At 54.3% G+C, this 20,088-nt stretch overlaps 1 protein-coding gene across 1 annotated transcript; it reads left to right on the top strand.

Annotated features, from left to right (window-relative positions):
* Window positions 1-7,973: 7,973 nt before the first annotated feature.
* LOC119629362 (uncharacterized) lies at window positions 7,974-9,319 on the top strand. Its single transcript, XM_062675851.1, has 2 exons — window positions 7,974-8,627; window positions 9,129-9,319. Exons 1-2 carry the CDS (start codon window positions 8,138-8,140, stop codon window positions 9,317-9,319), a joined length of 681 nt encoding a protein of 226 aa, XP_062531835.1. The 5' UTR covers window positions 7,974-8,137.
* Window positions 9,320-20,088: the final 10,769 nt, after the last annotated feature.

Genomic DNA, 20,088 nt, shown 5'->3' with positions numbered 1-20,088 from the left:
TCCGTACAACGCCGCGCGTCGTCCGAGCACAATAGATCTGGCACTGCTGAGGAACGTAACTCTGCGCTTACGCTCCATCGAGGCAATGTCAGAACTCGACTCAGACCACCGACCTGTCGTCATGCAGCTCGGTCGCCCAGTCAACCGCGAACCAGATACGAGGACCATGGTGGATTGGAAGAAGCTGGGCACGTGCTTAGCAGACACCGCTCCACCAATCCTCCCTTGCGGCCCGGATTCAACTCCATCCCCCGAGGATACCGTCGAATCCATAAACATCTTCACTGATCACGTCTCGACGGCGATCATAAGATCCTCGAAACAAGTCGATGTGGAGGACTGCTTCCACCGCATCAGACTTTCCCCCGATCTTAGGGACCTCGTAAGAATTAGAAACGCGGCAATCCGGGCCTACGATCGGTATCCCACGGATTCAAACCGGACTCGGATGCGTCGCTTACAGCGGGAGGTCAAATCCCGCTTAAGCGACGCCCGAAACGAAAACTGGGATAGTTATTTAGAAGAACTCGCGCCCACTCATCAAGCATACTGGCAACTAGCTAGGACCCTCAAGTCCGAAACTATCGTCACTATGCCGCCTCTCGTACGCCCCTCAGGTCAACCACCGGCTTACGATGACGATGACAAGGCAGAGTTGCTGGCCGATGCACTGCAAGAGCAGTGCACCACCAGCACTCAACACGCGGACCCCGAACACACCGAGTTCGTCGACAGGGAGGTCGAGCGCAGAGCTTCCCTGCCGCCCTCGGACGCGTTACCCCCCATTACCACTTCCGAGGTTAAGGAGGCGATCGATAGCCTACAACCACGGAAAGCTCCCGGCTCCGACGGCATCCGCAACCGCGCGCTTAAATTGTTACCAGCCCAACTGATAACGATGTTGGCCACCATACTAAATGCTGCCATGACGAACTGCATCTTTCCCGCGGCGTGGAAAGAAGCGGACGTTATCGGCATACACAAGCCGGGCAAACCGAAGAACGAAACCACGAGTTACCGCCCCATCAGTCTCCTCCCGGCGATAGGCAAATTATACGAACGGCTCCTTCGTAAACGCCTCTGGGACTTCGTATCCGCGAATAAAATTCTTATAGACGAGCAGTTTGGATTCCGCGCCAGACACTCGTGCGTCCATCAAGTGCACCGCCTCACGGAGCACATCTTACTAGGGCTGAACAGGCGGAAACCCATTCCGACAGGAGCCCTCTTCTTCGATATAGCGAAGGCGTTCGACAAAGTCTGGCACAACGGTTTGATATACAAACTGTATAACATGGGAGTGCCAGACAGACTCGTGCTCATCATACGAGACTACTTGTCGAACCGTTCGTTCCGATATCGGGTCGAGGGAACGCGTTCCCGGCCCCGTCACGTCACAGCTGGAGTCCCGCAAGGCTCCGCCCTCTCCCCGTTACTATTTAGTTTGTATATCAATGATATACCCCGGTCTCCGGAGACCCATCTGGCGCTCTTCGCCGATGACACCGCCATCTACTACTCGTGTAGGAAGAAGGCGTTGCTTCATCGACGACTTCAGACCGCAGCTACCACCATGGGACAGTGGTTCCGGAAGTGGCGCATCGACATCAACCCCACGAAAAGCACAGCGGTGCTCTTCAAAAGGGGTCGCCCTCCGAACACCACGCTGAGCATCCCTCTCCCGACTAGGCGCGTCAACACCTCCGCCCCCGCCGTTCGCCCAATCACGATGTTCGACCAGCCCATACCGTGGGCCCCGAAGGTCAAATACTTAGGCGTCACCCTCGACAGTAGGATGACATTCCGCCCCCACATTAAGACGGTACGCGACCGTGCCGCCTTCATTCTAGGACGTCTCTACCCGATGATATGTAGGCGAAGTAAAATGTCCCTTAGAAATAAGGTGACACTCTACAAAACTTGCATACGCCCCGTCATGACTTATGCAAGTGTAGTGTTCGCTCACGCGGCCCGCATACACTTAAAATCATTTCAAATAATCCAATCCCGTTTTTGCAGGATAGCCGTCGGAGCCCCGTGGTTCGTCAGGAATGTCGACCTCCATGACGACCTGGACTTAGAGTCCATCAGTAAGTATCTGCAGTCGGCGTCCATGCGCCACTTCGATAAAGCGGCACGACACGAGAACCCTCTCATCGTGGCCGCCGGTAACTACATTCCCGATCCTGCGGACAGAATGGAAAGCAGTCGACGTCGCCCAAAACACGTCATTTCGGATCCTCCCGATCCACTAACGGTGCTTTTAGGTACCTCAAGCACCGGTCACCGTTCTCGTCGAACCCGTCGCTTGCGACGAAGGGCTCGACGAGTAAATTAACTCTCAGACACAGCCCACTGAGTTTCTCGCCGGATCTTCTCAGTGGGTCGCGTTTCCGATGCGGTGGTAGATTCTGCGAAGCACGACTCTTGCTAGGGTTCGTGTTAGCAACATCGTCAGGTTTGAGCCCCGAGAGCTCACCTACTAAAGTTAGGGTTACGCTGACATAGCCTCTCAAGGCTATCAGCTTAGGTAGGAAAAAAAAAAAAAAATCCTTACATAGTTAAACAAATGAATTTAAGGAAGATGAGTCCCCCTCCCGACTAGGCGCGTCAATACCTCCGCCCCCGCCGTTCGCCCAATCACGATGTTCGACCAGCCCATACCGTGGGCCCCGAAGGCCAAATATTTAGGCGTCACCCTCGACAGTAGGATGACATTCCGCCCCCACATCAAGACGGTACGCGACCGTGCCGCCTTCATTCTAGGACGTCTCTACCCGATGATATGTAGGCGAAGTAAAATGTCCCTTAGAAATAAGGTGACACTCTACAAAACTTGCATACGCCCCGTCATGACCTATGCAAGTGTAGTGTTCGCTCACGCGGCCCGCATACACTTAAAATCATTCCAAGTCATTCAATCCCGTTTTTGCAGGATAGCCGTCGGAGCCCCGTGGTTCGTCAGGAATGTCGACCTCCATGACGACCTGGACTTAGAGTCCACCAGTAAGTATCTGCAGTCGGCGTCCATGCGCCACTTCGATAAAGCGGCACGACACGAGAACCCTCTCTCTCATCGTGGCCGCCGGTAACTACATTCCCGATCCTGCGGACAGTATGGAAAGCAGTCGACGTCGCCCAAAACACGTCATCTCGGATCCTCCCGATCCACTAACGGTGCTTTTAGGTACTTCAAGCACCGGTCACCGTTCTCGTCGAACCCGTCGCTTGCGACGAAGGGCTCGACGAGTAAATTAACTCTCAGACACAGCCCACTGAGTTTCTCGCCGGATCTTCTCAGTGGGTCGCGTTTCCGATCCGGTGGTAGATTCTGCGAAGCACGGCTCTTGCTAGGGTTCGTGTTAGCAACATCGTCAGGTTTGAGCCCCGTGAGCTCACCTACTAAAGTTAGGGTTACGCTGACATAGCCGCTAGGGCTATCAGCTTAGGTAAAAAAAAAAAGAAAAAGAAGATGAGTTGTTTTGCTATGATGTTGTGTTTCTGTAAAGTGTTTAACATTCATCCTTCATCACACATTCATCACACAAATTTCTTACATAACAATTCCCTTGCATACGCATTCATCCCTCTTCACTATACTGTCCTTCGTACTTCACCTGACATTCATCCCTCATACTCATCATTCAAACACTTTAGTCATCATACTTCAAGATGTCCTTAATATGCCAGTTACCCAAATTCTTACCATTCATATCCTTTAAAGTGTAAACCAAAGGAGAAAGTTTTGCTACAATAATACACTTTTGGAATTTTGGAGCGAACTTTTTGGAAAACCGTTTATCGGCATCCGATAGATAATGAGTACGTTTTTACACAATTTGACCAACACTCAGTTCTATGTTCCGTTTTCTCATGTTGTAGTGTTTAGCATTTCGGTGGTGTGCAGACTGTAGGTATATGTTTGCTCACCTTATTATAAATGCTTTGTAATTCTGTTAACTCATTTCCATGTGAACAAGCGTTTGAGATCTTAATTTGAGAATACGGAACAGGATCATTGGTGTGGTCGTGAAGCGCACCATCAACAATATATTCCCTACCATGAACTAGGAAAAATGGGGTAAATTTAGTGGTCTCATTTACTGAAGAATTTAAGGCACACTGAATTTGAGAAATATTCTCATCCCAATTGCTTTTTTTTTTTTTTTTTCCTACCTATGCTGATAGCCTTGAGAGGCTATTTCAGCGTACCCTAGCTTGTGTAGGTGAGCTCGCGGGGCTCAAACCGGAGAATTGCTAACACCGCCCTAGCAAGAGCAGTGCTTCGCAGAATCTACCACCGGATCGGAAGCGCGACCCACTGAGAAGATCCGGCGAGAAACTCAGTGGGCTGTGTCTGTGGGTTAATTCGCTCGTCGAGCCCTTCGTCGCAAGCGACGGGTTCGGCGAGGACGGTGACCGGTGCTTGTATTGCCTAAAAGCACCGTTAATGGATCAGGAGGATCCGTGATGACGTGCTTTGGGCGACGTCGACGGTTTACCAAACGGTCTACAGGATCGGGTATGTAGTTTCCGGCGGCCACGACAAGAGGGTTCTCATGTCGTGCCGCCTTCTCAAAGTGGCGCAGCGATGCCGACTGTAGATACTTACTGACGGGGTCGAGCTCCAGGTCATCGTGGAGGTCCACGTTCCTCTGGAACCATGGTGCTCCGACGGCTATCCTGCAGAATCGGGATTGTATAACCTGAAGGGGTTTCAAGTTGGTGCGGGCCGCGTGAGCGAACACTACGCTTGCATACGTCATGACGGGGCGTATGCAAGTTTTGTAGAGGGTTACCTTGTTACGGAGGGACAGTTTGCTTCGTCTACAAAGCATTGGGTAGAGTCGTCCTAGTATAAACGCGGCGCGATCGCGTACCGTTTTTACGTGGGGACGGAATGTCATCCCTCTGTCGAGGGTGACGCCTAGGTATTTGACCTTCGGGGCCCACGGTATGGGCTGGTCCAAGAGAGTGATGGGGCTAACGGCGGAGGTGTTTACGCGCCTATTGGGGAGTGGGGTGCTCGAAGTGGTATTCGGAGGGCGACCCCTTTTGAATAGCACCGCTGTGCTTTTCGTGGGGTTAATGTCTATTCGCCACTTCCGGAACCACTGTCCCATGGTGGTTACTGCGGTCTGGAGTCGCCGATGAAGCAACGACATCTTCCTATACGAGTAGTAGATAGCCGTGTCATCGGCGAAGAGCGCTAGATGGGTCTCCGGAGACCGGGGTATATCGTTGATATACAAACTAAATAGTAACGGGGAGAGTGCGGAGCCTTGCGGGACTCCGGCAGTCAGATGACGGGGACGAGAACGAGTTCCCTCTACTCGATATCGAAACGAACGGTTCGACAAGAAGTCTCGTATGATGAGCACGAGTCTGTCTGGCACTCCCATGTTGTACAGTTTGAAGATCAAATCGTTGTGCCAGACTTTGTCGAACGCCTTCGCTACATCGAAGAAGAGGGCGCCGGTCGGGATTTGTTTACGCCTATTTAGCCCTATTAAGATGTGCTCCGTGAGGCGGTGCACTTGTTGTACGCACGAGTGTTTGGCGCGGAATCCAAACTGCTCGTCTATTAGAATTTTATTCGCGGTAACGAAGTCCCAGAGGCGTTTCCGAAGGAGCCGTTCGTAAATTTTGCCTATCGCTGGGAGGAGACTAATCGGTCGGTAACTAGCGGTTTCATTATTCGGTTTGCCCGGCTTGTGTATACCGATAACGTCCGCTTCTTTCCATACCGCCGGAAAGATGCAGTGCGTCATAGCGGCATTTAAGACGGTAGCCAACATTGTTATCAGTTGGACTGGTAAGAGTTTTAACGCGCGGTTGCGGATGCCGTCGGAGCCGGGTGTCTTCTTAGGTTGAAGGTTTTCTATTACTTCTCTAACTTCGTCAGAGGTAATGGGGGGTAACGCGTCCGAGGGTGGCAGGGAAGCTCTGCGCTTGACCTCCCTGTCGACTGCCTTGGTGTGTTCGGGGTCCGCGTATTGAGTGCTGGTGGTGCACTGCTCTTGCAGTGCATCGGCCAGCAACTCTGCCTTGTCATCGTCATCGTAAGCCGGTGATTGGCCTGAGGGGCGTACGAGAGGCGGCATAGTGGCTATAGTTTCGGACTTGAGGGTCCTAGCTAGTCGCCAGTATGCTTGGTGAGTGGGCGCGAGTTCTTCTAAATAACTATCCCAGTTTTCGTTTCGGGCGTCACTTAAGCGGGCTTTGACCTCCCGCTGTAAGCGACGCATCCGAGTCCGGTTTGAATCCGTGGGATATCGATCGTAGGCCCGGATTGCCGCGTTTCTGATTCTAACGAGGTCCCTAAGATCGGGGGAAAGTCTGATGCGGTGGAAGCAGTCCTCCACATCGACTTGTTTCGAAGATCTTATGATCGCCGTCGAGACGTGATCAGTGAAGATGTTTATGGATTCGACGGTATCCTCGGGGGATGGAGTTGAATCCGGGCCGCAAGGGAGGATTGGTGGAGCGGTGTCAGCTAAGCACGTGCCCAGCTTCTTCCAATCCACCATGGTCCTCGTATCTGGTTCGCGGTTGAGTGGGCGACCGAGCTGCATGACGACAGGTCGGTGGTCTGAGTCGAGTTCTGACATTGCCTCGATGGAGCGCAAGCGCAGAGTTACGTTCCTCAGCAGTGCCAGATCTATTGTGCTCGGACGACGCGCGGCGTTGTATGGATAGTACGTGGGGGTCGGGGGGTTGAGTATTTCGAATGTGAGGTCGTCTATGAACGCGTCGAGACGCCTACCGTTCACATTCGTGCGATGGCAGTTCCACCTAGTGTGGTGGCAATTTAAATCGCCTGCCAGGATGACCGCGTCCCCCATACCGAACAGTGTCTCGAGGTCACTGCTCAGGAGGGGTTTGTCAGGGGGGAGATAAGCGGATGCGATGACGATCGGCTGGTGTCCCGTCAGCGTGATGCGGCACACTGACGCCTCGATATGTAAGAGCGAGGGAGTATCGAGAGGGACGCAGTGCAGGGCCCTCCTATAGTAAATGACAGTCCCGCCCTTGCGGGCGGAGAGTCTGTCATTCCTAACCATGACGTAATTCGCGACTTTGGGGTCGCGACGCGAGGGCTTTAGGAAGGTCTCCTGCACCAGAAGGATGTCGATGAGATTGTCACGGAGAAACTCATATACTTGGTCGCGCTGACGCGCGAGTCCGTTAGCATTATAAAATGCTAACTTTAAGGAACGCGGTTTCTCTCTACCGTTGTTGGCCATTGATTACCGGTAATCAAGCCAGCGTACGCTGGACGGACTCGATGACGTCCATATGGTCGAACGTCGCGTATAGGCGGTCATCGGCCGTGACCGCCCTGCGCATGGCGTCGGCGAACGAGCGCATGCGATCTATATTTATCGCGGCGATATAATCACGCACGATTGAAAAGTCGTTTACGGCAGGCCGCGCGGGGCCGGGGCGAGGCGCGGGACCGGGCGCGAGGGCGGGGCGCGGCGCGAGCAGGGGCTGGGGTGCCGGTGGTTTCCCTGCCAACGTGAGCGGCAGCGGTTTTGCCCACGCGGAGACGGTGGGCACCGGTGCCGGCACGAAGGCAGGTTTCGGCGCGCGGGGCGCCGAAGTCTTTGGGCCGACGGTTTTAGATGGCGCGTTGGCCAGACGCTTCCGCGGGGCCTTGGGGCATCCGCGGTAGTTGGCTGTGTGGCCCTGCTTCTGGCAGAGCACACAGCTCGGAGGTTCGGTCGCGGTCTCTTTGACCCGCGAACAGTCGGCTGTCGCGTGGTCACCGAGGCACTTTACGCACCGTGGACGCGCGTGGCAGTTGCGCGCGGAGTGGCCGTAAAGCTGGCAGCGGTGGCACTGCCCGGGAGTGCCTTTTCTATATGGGGCCTCGACGGTGACCCCGGATAAGCCGCAAACGGTGCGGAGGCTTGAGGCAATCCGTTTGCCTTCGGCGGTTGGTTCTAACGCGACGAGAACCATATTATATGCGAATTTATCGCGCCCGCTGTGCATTCGGTGCACGCTTAAAATCGGGTACGCCTGCCCGATGAGGTCCTCCTTGACCAGCTCGACGTCGAGCTCCTTCGGTACTCCGCGTATTACTACGCGGAGCTCGCGATCCTCCTGGAGCGCATAAGTGTGGAAGCTTATGCGTTCCTTTCGGAGGTGGGCTGTCAGCGCCCTGTGGTCGTCCGGTGAGGCCGTTTTTATCTGTATGCCGTGCGCGATGTTACGCGCATGGATGACGGTGACGTTTTGTGCCTTACAGGCACGGGATACGCGATCCCACGCGGTCTTATCTTGTAAAATTACCGGCGGCGGCGCGGGAATTTTGCGGACGGACGCGGGTTGGGGTCGCGGCGACGGGGTTGCGCGGCGAGGGGAGTCGGGTGAGACCACGACTTTAGGCCGCGATGCGTTCGCGGCCTTAGGTTGTTTTGGCGCCGCGGACGGTTCCACGGCGCGGGCGCGTTTCTTTCCGCGCGTGACTGTTTTGAACCCATCGGAGGTTCCGGGTTCGGGGCTGGCGGCCGACTCGAACTCCATCTCCGACTCGGAGTCGGAGCCGGAGCTCGAATCCGCGCATGACGCGATCGACGCGGGCGCGGGGGTGGGGGGCGACATCGGCGAGTCGCGGAGTACCGGCGCGGGAGGCGACAGCGGAGAGTCGCGGATGATCATCGCGGCGGCGGCGGACGAATCGTCGGGGTTCGATGCTAGCGTGGCCTTGTAGGCCTCAAAACGGGACATGATGTCCGGGCATATCTGTTGCACGAATTGCGCGAATAGCGCGCTGTTCGCGTTATTCATGGTTGTTCTGTGCCCGGGGGGGGCGTCCCCGGGACTTAAGGCACACTCGCCGAGAGGCGAGTCCCCTGAGTAGGAGTTCACCCCCTGCGCTTTACCAGCAACCAGGGGGGGGAGTGCCTCTGCCGTGAAAACGGCAGTTGGCTGGGGATTGGGGTGGAGTTTGGAAGGTGGGGCCCCACTGGGTTGTGAGTGCCACAACAAGCGGTGATCGCAGTGGGGGTTCAGTCTTTAAAAAGACTGTTTTGCTCGCCGAATAATATAAATAAATTTAATAATATGGTATGAGTGAAAATGATAGTGAAGTTGGCGTTTCGAATGCACAACTCAAGTACAAACTGTTTTTACAACTCAAGGTCGCGACGCCAGCGACAGCGCGTCAAGAATGCACAACAATGCCGCGATCGGTGCGACAACGACAATGTTGGACAACTCGAGACTCACGTTCGCGACGGCAGCGACAATTATTTGCAAAAACGCGTCCGGACTGAACGGCGATGCAATCGGAACTGAAAATGTTTGAGTCCTTGCTAGTCGCCAGTATGCTTGATGAGAGGGCGCGAGTCCTTCTAAGTAACTATCCCAATTCTCGTTTCGGGCGTCGCTTAGGCGAGATTTTACATCCCGCTGTAGACGACGCATCCGAATCCGGTTTGAGTGCGTGGGAAGTTGATCGTAGGCCCGGATTGCCGCGTTTCTAACTCTTAGGAGGTTCCTAAGTTCGGGGGACAGTCTGATGCGGTGGAAGCTATCCTCCACATCGACTTCTTTTGAGGATCTTATGATCGCGGAAGAGATGTGATCCGTGATGATGTTTATGGATTCGACTGTGTCCTCGGGGGATGGAGTTGAATCCGGGCCGCAGGGGAGGATTGGTGGAGCGGCATCGGCTAAGCATTTGCCCAGCTTCTTCCAGTCCACCATGGTCCTCGTAGCTGTGACTGGGTTGTGGGGGCGACCGAGCTGCATAACGACAGGTCGGTGGTCTGAGTCGAGCTCTGACATTGCTTCGATGGAACGCAAGCGCAGAGTTACGTTCCTCAGCAGTGCCAGGTCTATAGTGCTCGGACGGAGCGCGATGTTATACGGATAACATGTTGGAGTTGGGGGACCGACTACTTCAAAGGTAAGGTCATCTATAAACGCGTCGAGACGCCTACCGTTTATGTTTGAACTGTGGCAGTTCCACCTAGTGTGGTGGCAATTTAAATCGCCTGCCAGGATGACGGAGTCTCCCATGCCGAACAGTGACTCGATGTCACTGCTCAGAAGGGGCTTGTCCGGGGGGAGATAAACGGATGCGATGACGATCGGCTGGTGTCCCGTCAGCGAGATACGGCACACTGACGCCTCGATATGTGAGAGCGAGGGGGTATCGAGAGGGACAACGTGCAGGGCCCGCCTATAGTAAATGGCAGTCCCGCCTTTGGAGGCGGTGAGTCTGTCATTCCTAACCATGACGTAATTCGCGACTTTCGGGTCACGACGCGAGGGCTTCAGGCAGGTCTCCTGCACTAGCAGAATATCTACAAGATTGTCGCGGAGGAATTCGTAAATTTGATCGCGTTGTCGCGCGAGTCCGTTAGCATTGTAGAATGCTAACGTAAGGGAATATGGTTTCTCTCTAGCGTTTTGCGCCATTGATTACCGGTGATTTTAGAAAGTACGGGCCACGGACTCGTAAACGTCCATGTATTCGAACGCGGCCGCGAGCCGTTGTTCGGGGTTTACCGCCCTTCGCATCGCGTCTGCGAACGATCGCAGACGGTCGAAGTTGACCGCCGTGACGAAGTCGCGCACGAGCGTGAAGTCGTTGACGGCTGAGGGTTGCGGGGGACGGTACGCGGGCGCGGGGGGAGGTGCGAGCAGGGGCTGCGGCGCGGGACGTGTCGCGAGCGGGGGCTGGGGTGCGGTTTGTGTTCCCGACCTCGTATACGGCAGCGGTTTTTTCCACGCCGAGACGGTGGGAACCGCAGCCGGTACGAAGGCGGGTTTCGGTGCTGAAGGCACCGAAGTCTTTGGGCCGACGGTACGGGGGGCTGGGTGGGTCGGACGTTTTCGCGGAGCCCTAGGACATCCACGGTAATTCGCGGGGTGCCCTTGCTTAAGGCATAGGACACAGCTTGGAGGTTCGGTCGCGGTTTCCCTAACTCGCGAGCAATCTAACGTGGCGTGATCGCCGAGACACTTCACGCAGCGGGGGCGCGCGTGGCAATTCCGAGCCGAGTGGCCATAGAGTTGGCATCTGTGGCACTGTCCGGGAGTGCCACGTCTATGGGGGGCTTCAATGGTAACCCCGGATAGGCCACATACTGTCGCGAGACATGCGATCTTTTTCTTGGCCTCCGGGGTTGGTTCTAGAGCGACTAGAACCATGTTATATGGTTTTTTGTCGCGTCCGTTGTGCATCCGGTGCACACTTACTATCGGGAGGGACTGAGCGGTCAGATCCTCCCTTACGTACTCTATGTCGAGTTCCTTCGGAACTCCGCGTATTACTACGCGGAGCTCGCGGTCCTCCTGAAGAGCATAGGTATGGAAACCTATGTTCTCCTTTCGGAGGTACGCGGATAGAGCCCTATGGTCGCCCGGCGTTGCGACCTTTATTTGAATCCCATGCGCGACGTTACGCGCATGGGTATAATTTATTTTGTTTGCCTGAAGGGCCTGGGAGACGCGGTTCCATGCTGACTTCTCCTGGAGAATCAGCGGGGGCGGGGCGACGGTTTTTTGCGCGGGTGCGGGCTTGGGACGCGGCGGTGGGGTTGCGCGGCGGCCGGAGTCCGACTCCGGTGTCACGACTACCTGCGGACGGGAGGCAGTCGCTGATTTTGTTTGTTTTGTCGTGGAGCTCCGGGACTCCACGGCGCGAGTACGTTTTTTCCCGCGTTTTACCGTTTGGAACCCATCCGAGGTTCCGGGCTGCGGGCTCGTCGCGGACTCGAAGTCCATCTCCGATCCGGTATCGGAGTCTGAACCTGAGTTAATGATTACGGACGACGCGACGGATGAGATTGGCGAGAATGACGTCGCGGGTGCGTTAGGCGCTTCGTTGGCGCTAGGCGCTTCATGAGTCGCTACGTGCGTACGTGCGCTCAAATTGGATTTGGGGGCGGGGCATGACTGCGCGGCTCGAAATGACGCGGCGAGGGGCGCGGGCGGGGCGAGACTCGCGCGGGCGGCCCTGTAGGCCGCGAATTCGGCCGTGAGGTTGGATAGCACCGGGTACTTCTCGGCAAGTAACCCGAGAAACCCTAAAAGCTCTTCTTCCATTTTTCGTTTTTGTTGCCCGGGACACCAGTGCTAAGTGGCCCCTATTGTTTGTGCTGTGCGATTGTGTGTGCCCAAAGTGCGAGTGTTTTGATCTAGCGGTGTTGTTTCGGCGCGGAGACGTTCCGAGCAACGAAACGCAGGACCCGGGACCAGGTGAGTTGTTCGACACTTTCTTTCCTAACATTGGTTAATTGCGGGTAGTTGTCGTTCAGCCTGGAAAAGCTGCGTACTCATTTTATTCTAAGAATAAAAACCGAGTTACGTTAGCGCCTTCGAGTCTGGCCATCTGTGTCCGTTCCCAGTCCTCCCCTACCCTTCGGGGATAGGAGGGGCTGTTACTAAACCCGCGTAAGCCGATTTACGGTGGTGGACCACGGCAACGTCGGGAACCCGTAATAGTTTGTTCTTAGATTTAGTAGTAGTTTTCCTTAGTCCTTATTGTTTAATTTAAATTTTTTTTTATTCTTTTTCTATTAGTATTATTTAATTAAATTAATTTTGATTTTGATATTTTGATATTAATTATTATAATTTCACTTTAATCACAACTAGCGCCACTGTGGCAGATTCATTTCTTTAAAGCTAAGTTAATTTAAATATACCCTCCATACTTGTAATATTTTAATTTTGTAAATACAAATTCAATTTTTATGCTTCCATATTGGCGAACTGACCGACCCTTGTAAGTGGCCATTAATAGTATAATCCACCTTTATAGTATATAATCATTTTTTAGTAATTTTCTCTTTGATAATTAGTACGAACACACCGTAGGTTTCCCGCCGTTGCTGGCTGATAGTGGTTGTTTGTAGATTATAGATTTAAATTAATTTTATGTAGCTGTCGGAATTCTATCCCCACCTTACTTACAAGCTGGGGTGGAATCTTGCAGGTGCATTGGTATCGTGTCGGGGCGATTGCGCTCTCGACGCATACATGTACAAAACTGTTAATAGTTCCTTTTCTTTCTTTTAAGTTAATTTCAATTTGATTTTCATTTATTTTTATTTTATTTACACCATATTATTAGTTTATTACTTATTAGATTAAATAGGTTAAAATTTAGATACACATAGATTGGACCGAGCCGTCAGTGGTAAGTCCATTGTATTTTAGTAGATTTGTTTTCCTTTTGTTAATTTCTTTATGCACACTACGAGTGGCCGGCCGCGGCGGGCGCCTGCAGGGTGGATCGCAGAGTGAGTGTAAGTCTGTTTAATCCTTAGTTTTATTTCTTCTTGTTTGTCTTAGTTCTTTATATTCTACAATTTTTACAAATTTTCCCATTTACATTATAGCATTATTATTTAGTCAATTAAGTAGTTTAATTCAATTAACTTAAGCACCTCTAAGCTAACAATACATTGGTCGGTAACTAGCTTACAGTGTACAAATACCACGGATGTACCGACAGTCGTGGTGACCGTAAAAATATTGGCTAGAACATGTCGGGGGGGACATCACCCCCCATAATCAGCACACCCGGCCCGTCCTGCAAGGGACGTCAAGTGATGACGAACCTCAGATTCCGACCTTCACCGGCAACCCGTACAGTCTCGATGGGACTCGGGACGGACAGTCCGCCCGGGCCTCCGGTCGCGGCCCAGAGGACTCCGAGGATCGAACCGGAGGAAGATATCCTTCCCCCGTTGACCGATCCCTCTGGGCCCTCTCGGCCGCGGAAGAAGGCCAGGTCCGAGTCCGACCGAGGCTCATCGAGCGAGAAGGACAAGCGTCCAAGATTAGGCCCCTCGTCTAGATCGGAGGGAGAGGAGAGTGCGACCACATCCTCTGCACATTCCTCAACCGAATCGGTCACTCCTTCCTCATCTAGGTCTTCGTCCCCCTCTGGGAGTCCAATCCCAGCCCAACCAATTCCAAAGCCTAGGGCTCCCGCCAGGACAGGGACAGCCCTAAGGCAAGTAAGATCCCCTCCTCGATCTCCTTCCCCAACTCTATCCCCAATCCCGGTAGACTCAACCCGAGGTGCCCCCGCCCTAAGCGGCACGGCGGGCAACCTGGACTCCACCAGGTACATGGACCTCGAGTCTACCAGACCTCAACAGGTCCTTAAGCCCAACCCCACTCCCTCTACCTCCTATGCTGCCATGGCAGCTAGGCCAGGTATCCCTACCGCCCAGAGGACTTCCCAATCCTCACGAGCCCCTCCCCCGAGGCCGAAGGGTCGCGCCCAGGAGGAACTGCGCCGACACCCGCCAATTATGGTGGAGGCCCTTCCAAATTGGTCCCGCCACATGGCGGCCATTAGGGAGCGCCTAGGCCGTGCCCCCTCGGCGCGACCCTTCGGCACCGGTTTTAGATTTCTGCCGACGTCGGTTGAGGAGTATAGGGCGGTCCAGGCCTACCTTTCGGAGGCCTCTGCCAGGGACGGTACCATTAAATGGTACTGTTACGCCCTGGCGGAGGAGAAACCTTCAAAGGTGGCAGTCCGGGGCCTCCCTGCCGACACCGACGAGGCAGAAGTCATCAATGCCTTGAAGGAGCTGGGATTCCCGGCTCGATATGCCAGGTGCATTAGGTCCCAGAGAGGGCGTCCGGGCTGCGTGTTTCACGTAGCCCTGGACCACCTCTCGAAGGACGACCTCGCCCGCTTGTACGCAGTCAACGAACTGCTGTACCTGCCGGGGGTGACGGTCGAGGGATGGCGTCCAATCCGAGGGCCTGCTCAGTGTCATCGCTGCCAGGCCTTCGGACACGCCTCCTACAACTGTCATCGTGCGGTCCGTTGCGTAAGGTGTGCCGGGGAGCACATCGTATCGGACTGCCCGAGGCCGAGGGACGGCCCGTTATCCTGTGCCAACTGCGGGAAGGACCACGCCGCCGTCGACAGACGGTGTGCGGTCTTCCGCAAGAGGGCCAGGATGATGGGAGTAACCGTCCCTCCTCCTGCCCCACAGGCGCCTCGAGCCGGGAGTACAGCTCTTCCGGCTTCAGCACCTGTAGCAAAAGGGAAGGGGAAGGGGAAAGGGAAAACTTCCCAGCCCCCTCCCCCTTCCCACTCCGCTCCGTCTGCGGTGGTGGTGGAGGCATTGCCATCGGCGTCTACGCTGATGGCACAGGCCAACCCGCCACGGCAGTCAAAGAAAGTCCAACCTACTCCTGCTCCCCGTGGTCGCACTTCTGCTGGTGCTCCCACAATATCCCGTCCGACTAGCGGCATTACGACCCTAAACAAAAAAAGGGAAAAAAACAGGAGGAAAAAGCTGAAACGGAAATTAAGGAAAAGAGAGGAACGGGAGAATGCAAACGGAGGCATTCCGGTGCCTACAGTGCAGAGCTCTGCACCACAACCAACTGACCCAGAGAACATGGAGGTCACAGAAAACTCCACTCCGGCCCATACGATACCAAGCCAACCATTGCCTTCGGCCCATTCGGCCGATGCAACCACTACTGCCAACATAAATAATTTGCCCCCCCTCCCCCCCCGCCCACAGCGCGAGCGGCGCAGCGGTCGGCAGGCCTCCCAGCCTGTCGGTTTTGCTGCCTGGTTGCTCACATTGTGGGAGAAATTGTCCGAGGTGATCTCCGGAGTAATCCGCGAGATCGCCTCGGGAGCCAGTCCCTTCGGGGCGCTCCTGTCGGGGTTCTACCGAATGATTGCGCAGTTCAATGGCTAGCCAGGAGCTGCGCATCATTTATTGGAACCCCGACGGGATAAAGTCCCGAAAGAACGACCTGCTTGTTCTCGCCCGGGAGTACAACCCAGAGGTTGTGCTCCTGGGCGAGACCAAGCTTCGTCCTCAGGATGCGTTCAGGATTCCTAACTACTTCATGTACCGACGTGACGAGCTTACCCCTGCCGGGCGGCCGTTCAGGGGCACTGCGGCCCTCGTCAGGCGGGACGTGGTGCATGATCAGTTGGATTTGCTGTCCTTCACATCGACAAGGTCGGTCGGTGTGAGGGTACACACCTCGGGGGGAGATATGCGGATTTATGCCGCGTATAGACCCCCGGGGCCTGAATTTCACCCTGAGGACATAAGACGGGCCCTGAATCACGACAGCCGCCCAGCTCTGCTGGTCGGGGACCTCAACGCGAAGCACGTCGCGTGGGGCTCCCGACTTAACTCAGCAGTGGGCAGGCGGCTGCTAGAAGATGCCGATAGGGGCGACTACTCTGTGGTCGGCCCCGACGAACCCACACACATCCCGACCACCGCGCGATATCAGCCCGATGTGCTGGATGTGTGTGTGCACAAGGGGCTACGGTGCCCCGTAACGATCGAGGCACTGTACGACCTGGGTACCCCACATCTCCCTATCCTGGTGACACTGGGAATGGGGCTCACCCGGGTTGCGACCTCGCCCCTACGACCGAAGGTCGACTGGGAGCTCTTTAAGAGACGACTAGTCGACCTTCCCGTGGTTCAGGACCCCAACACCCCTGATGGGGTCGACGATGCGGCAATCCGCCTTGTTGACTCCATCAGGGGAGCGATCGACCAGGCGACGACTCTTGTGCCCAGCGGCGGGCCCAGAGGTATACTCCCGGCCCATCTGAAGGCGATTATTCGCCGGAAGAGGGGCTTGAGGAGGCTCTGGGCGACAACTCGTTGTCCCAGGATAAAGCGCGAGCTTAATGAGCTGGAAGCGGAGCTGGCGACAAAGATTAGCACCTTCCGGGGCTATGCCTGGCAGGAGAGGATCGAGGAGGCCCGCGAGGACCCCTCCTCAGTATCCCTCCACCGGCTTTGTCGCCAGCTCTCAAATCGGCCTGCCCCGACCTGTCCACTCGTGGACGAGAGGGGCAACCGATGCTTCTCGGCTCAGGCCCGCGCCGATATCCTGGCCGAAATGCTGGAGCGGCAGTTCGCTCCAAATGACTCTGCACCCTCAGAGGCCGCATTCCACCAATCGGTGGAAGAGAGCGTAGCAAGCCTACTCTCCTCCCCGGTGCCACCGTTGGGAGATGGTGATCTCATCACTCCCAGCGAATTGCGCCTCATCATCAAGCGGATGAAGAGGCGCAAGGCGCCGGGCGAGGACGGTATTCCCTCCCTCGCTTTTTTCCACTTCCCTGAGACGGTCGTGTCATATATGACACGGCTGTTCAACTCCATTCTGTCCACAGGACACTTCCCGGGAATTTGGAAATTGGGCAAGGTTATCGCCTTGCCCAAACCCGGCAAGGACAGGAGAAATCCCTCCAGTTACCGTCCGATCACGCTGCTGTCGCACGTGGGCAAGTTGTTCGAGCGGCTGCTGCTGAGAAGGATGTCGCCGCACATCCTTCTCAGACCCGAGCAATTCGGGTTTCGTAGCGGTCACTCGACAACGCTGCAATTGGTCCGCGTCATGCATCACTTGGCGGATCGGACCAACGCGCGCCAGTACACGGCCGCAGTCTTTCTCGACATCGAGAAGGCCTTCGACCGTGTCTGGCATGCGGGACTGATCCACAAGCTGTTGCAGAACACGGACCTCCAGCACGCCTACGTGCGACTGCTGGGGTCGTACCTGGAGGGAAGATCCTTCCTTGTCGCGGTCGAGGGCGCCAAGTCGTCGGTGCGCCCAGTCACGGCCGGAGTTCCGCAGGGGAGCGTCCTGGCACCATTCCTCTACGCTCTCTACACCAACGACATTCCCACGCTCGAGGGCAACCTCGAAGCGTGGGAAGCCGACGTGAAGTTGGCGCTGTTTGCCGACGACAGCGCCTACTTCGCGTCATCCAACTTCCCCTCTGCGGCCATTTCGAGGATGCAGAGGTTATTGGACTTACTGCCCCAGTGGCTGGACCGATGGAGGGTCGCGGTCAACGTGGGGAAGACCGCGGCTATTCTCTTCGGTCCGGTCCGCACAAGAGTCGTCCCGGGACAGCTCAGTCTCCGTGGCGCTAATGTCGAGTTTAGATCCAGCGTCCGGTACTTGGGGGTCGATATCGACCGGAGTTTGAGGATGACCGCCCACGCCAATTTGGCGTTGGCGGCCGCTCGCTACGCGAGATTCCTACTCCGGCCGGTGTTGGCCTCCAGGTTGCCGGTCAGGACTAAGCTCGGCATTTATAAGACGTATGTCCGTTCCCGTATCACGTACGCAGCTGCGGCCTGGTATCACCTCATCCCGCAGGCCATGCGGGTGAAGTTACAGGCCCAGCAGAATCTGGCTCTTCGCACGATAGTCGGAGCAGGGCGTTACGTCAGTAATGCCGTAATCGCCCGGGATCTGGATGTGGAGTCGCTCGAGGAGTTCATCCGGAGGCTAGCTCGTAATCTTTACGAGCGGGCTGACGGTGGACCCCACGAGCATCTCCACAATTTAGCTCCCTTGCACGCTAGACCACCTGATGGTCTGGCGCTACCAAGGGAGCTACTGGAACCCCCGGCTATGGTAAGATAGTCGGCTTAATCGGAGTGATATGGGAGTGCTCATAATGAGTGCCCCCATGGGACTGAGCTGTCCACACTCGTCACTTCCCCCCACATTGTTGGGGTGCCCCCCTATGGGGACCCATTTTCCACCCCCGAGGGTGGACCACTCCCCCGTTTGGGGAGTGTTTTAAGTCGGCCCCTCCCCGTGACGGACTTCCCCTTCTGGGGAGCCCGGAGCGGGTGAGCGCCAAACTAGTGCCGCGGCTCCCCCTCTGATTTGTAGAGGCGGGGCCGCGGCATGGGGCCGGTGGCGGGCCCCTCGTAGCCGCTGACTGTTGTCCCCGTGTAAATAGTAGTGTAGTTTAGTTTGTAGTTAGCTTGTAGTTAGTTAGTAAGGGAAAAAAAAAAAAAAAAAAAAAAAAAAAAAAATTGGAGGACAACACGACGCCGGAGGATCCTGCTGCCGGGCGTCATCCCTGGAGCCATTCAAGCCCATCGTATTATGTATAAGTATATATGTTTTGTCGATGTAGTGCAGCCGTGCACGCTGCGAACAGCGTACCTTCCCCAAGTCCTCCCCGCATCTAATTCACCCCTGCCCTATGTGGCAGGGAGCTCCGTCCCGGGTAGTGGGGTTTGCCCCGAGGCCCGTTCCGTGCCCCCGAAAGGGGGTACGACGACCCTTCTTGCTTGCTTCTGACTCGTGAGGCGAGTAAGTGGTCTAGATAATTTAGAAAAATCACATATAAACCTTCTGTACCATCCAGCCATTCCTATTAATCTTTTCAAGTCCTTCACATCTTTTGGAACAGGATAATTTAATATTTTATCAATTTTACCGGGATCCGTATGCAAACCATGTTTATCCACAACATAACCTAAGTATTTTAATTCATTTCGGAAAAAGTTAGATTTTTCCATATTTATAGTTAATTTAGCGAATTTAAGTTTATTGAACACCCTATTTAATAAAGATATATGCTCTTCAAACGAGGAAGAAATACAAATTATATCGTCTTGGTAACAGAAAATTTTATTATTAAATTCTGGTCCAAATAATTTATCCATCAGCCTTTGCATAGTTGCCGAAGCTCCTACTAAACCAAAGCACATGACGTTAATTTGAAATAAGCCTCTTTTAGGTACCGTGAAAGCCGTTTTTTCAGCTGACGACTTACCATCAAAAGGAATCTGCCAGTAGGCGGAGCTAAGGTCAATTGAAGATAGATATTTCGCGTCTCTAAGGTTGTCTAAAATTTGACTGATGTAAGGTAAAGGATAAGCATCGGGTTTAGTGACTTCATTTAATTTCCTACTATCAAGACATAGTCTCGTGGAACCATTTGACTTTTCTATCATCACCACAGGAGAATTCCATGGTGACTGCGATGGAGAAACAACATTTAGCTTCAACATTTTATCCAACTCATCTTAATAGGTTGATGTTCACCTGTATCTATGGTATGTTTTGCTAAATGTGTTCGGCCTAAACCAACTACTTCAGTATTAATTGAGTTGAATTTAGTTTTTATGTTTTCCACAATTCTGCGCTGATTAGAATTTAAAGAATCTAAGTCGATCAATCCGTTATTTAACTGACGCCTATAATTTGATTTTTATTCATTTTATTATTATTATATAATTTATTAAAGTTTATTCTAAAATATTTAATGAAGTCAAATTCAAA

This window comes from Bombyx mori, chromosome 24, assembly GCF_030269925.1.
Source record: "Bombyx mori chromosome 24, ASM3026992v2".
NCBI lineage: Eukaryota > Metazoa > Arthropoda > Insecta > Lepidoptera > Bombycidae > Bombyx > Bombyx mori.
This window is presented reverse-complemented; position numbering and strand designations above follow the sequence as displayed.

Excerpts from the sequence above, each read along its gene's own strand:
- LOC119629362 (XM_062675851.1), top strand. The coding sequence starts at position 8,138 with ATGCGTTCCTTTCGGAGGTGGGCTGTCAGCGCCCTGTGGTCGTCCGGT. Across the intron at positions 8,628-9,128 it reads CGACATCGGCGAGTCGCGGA|TACAAACTGTTTTTACAACT; the intron begins GTACCGGCGCGG and ends GCACAACTCAAG.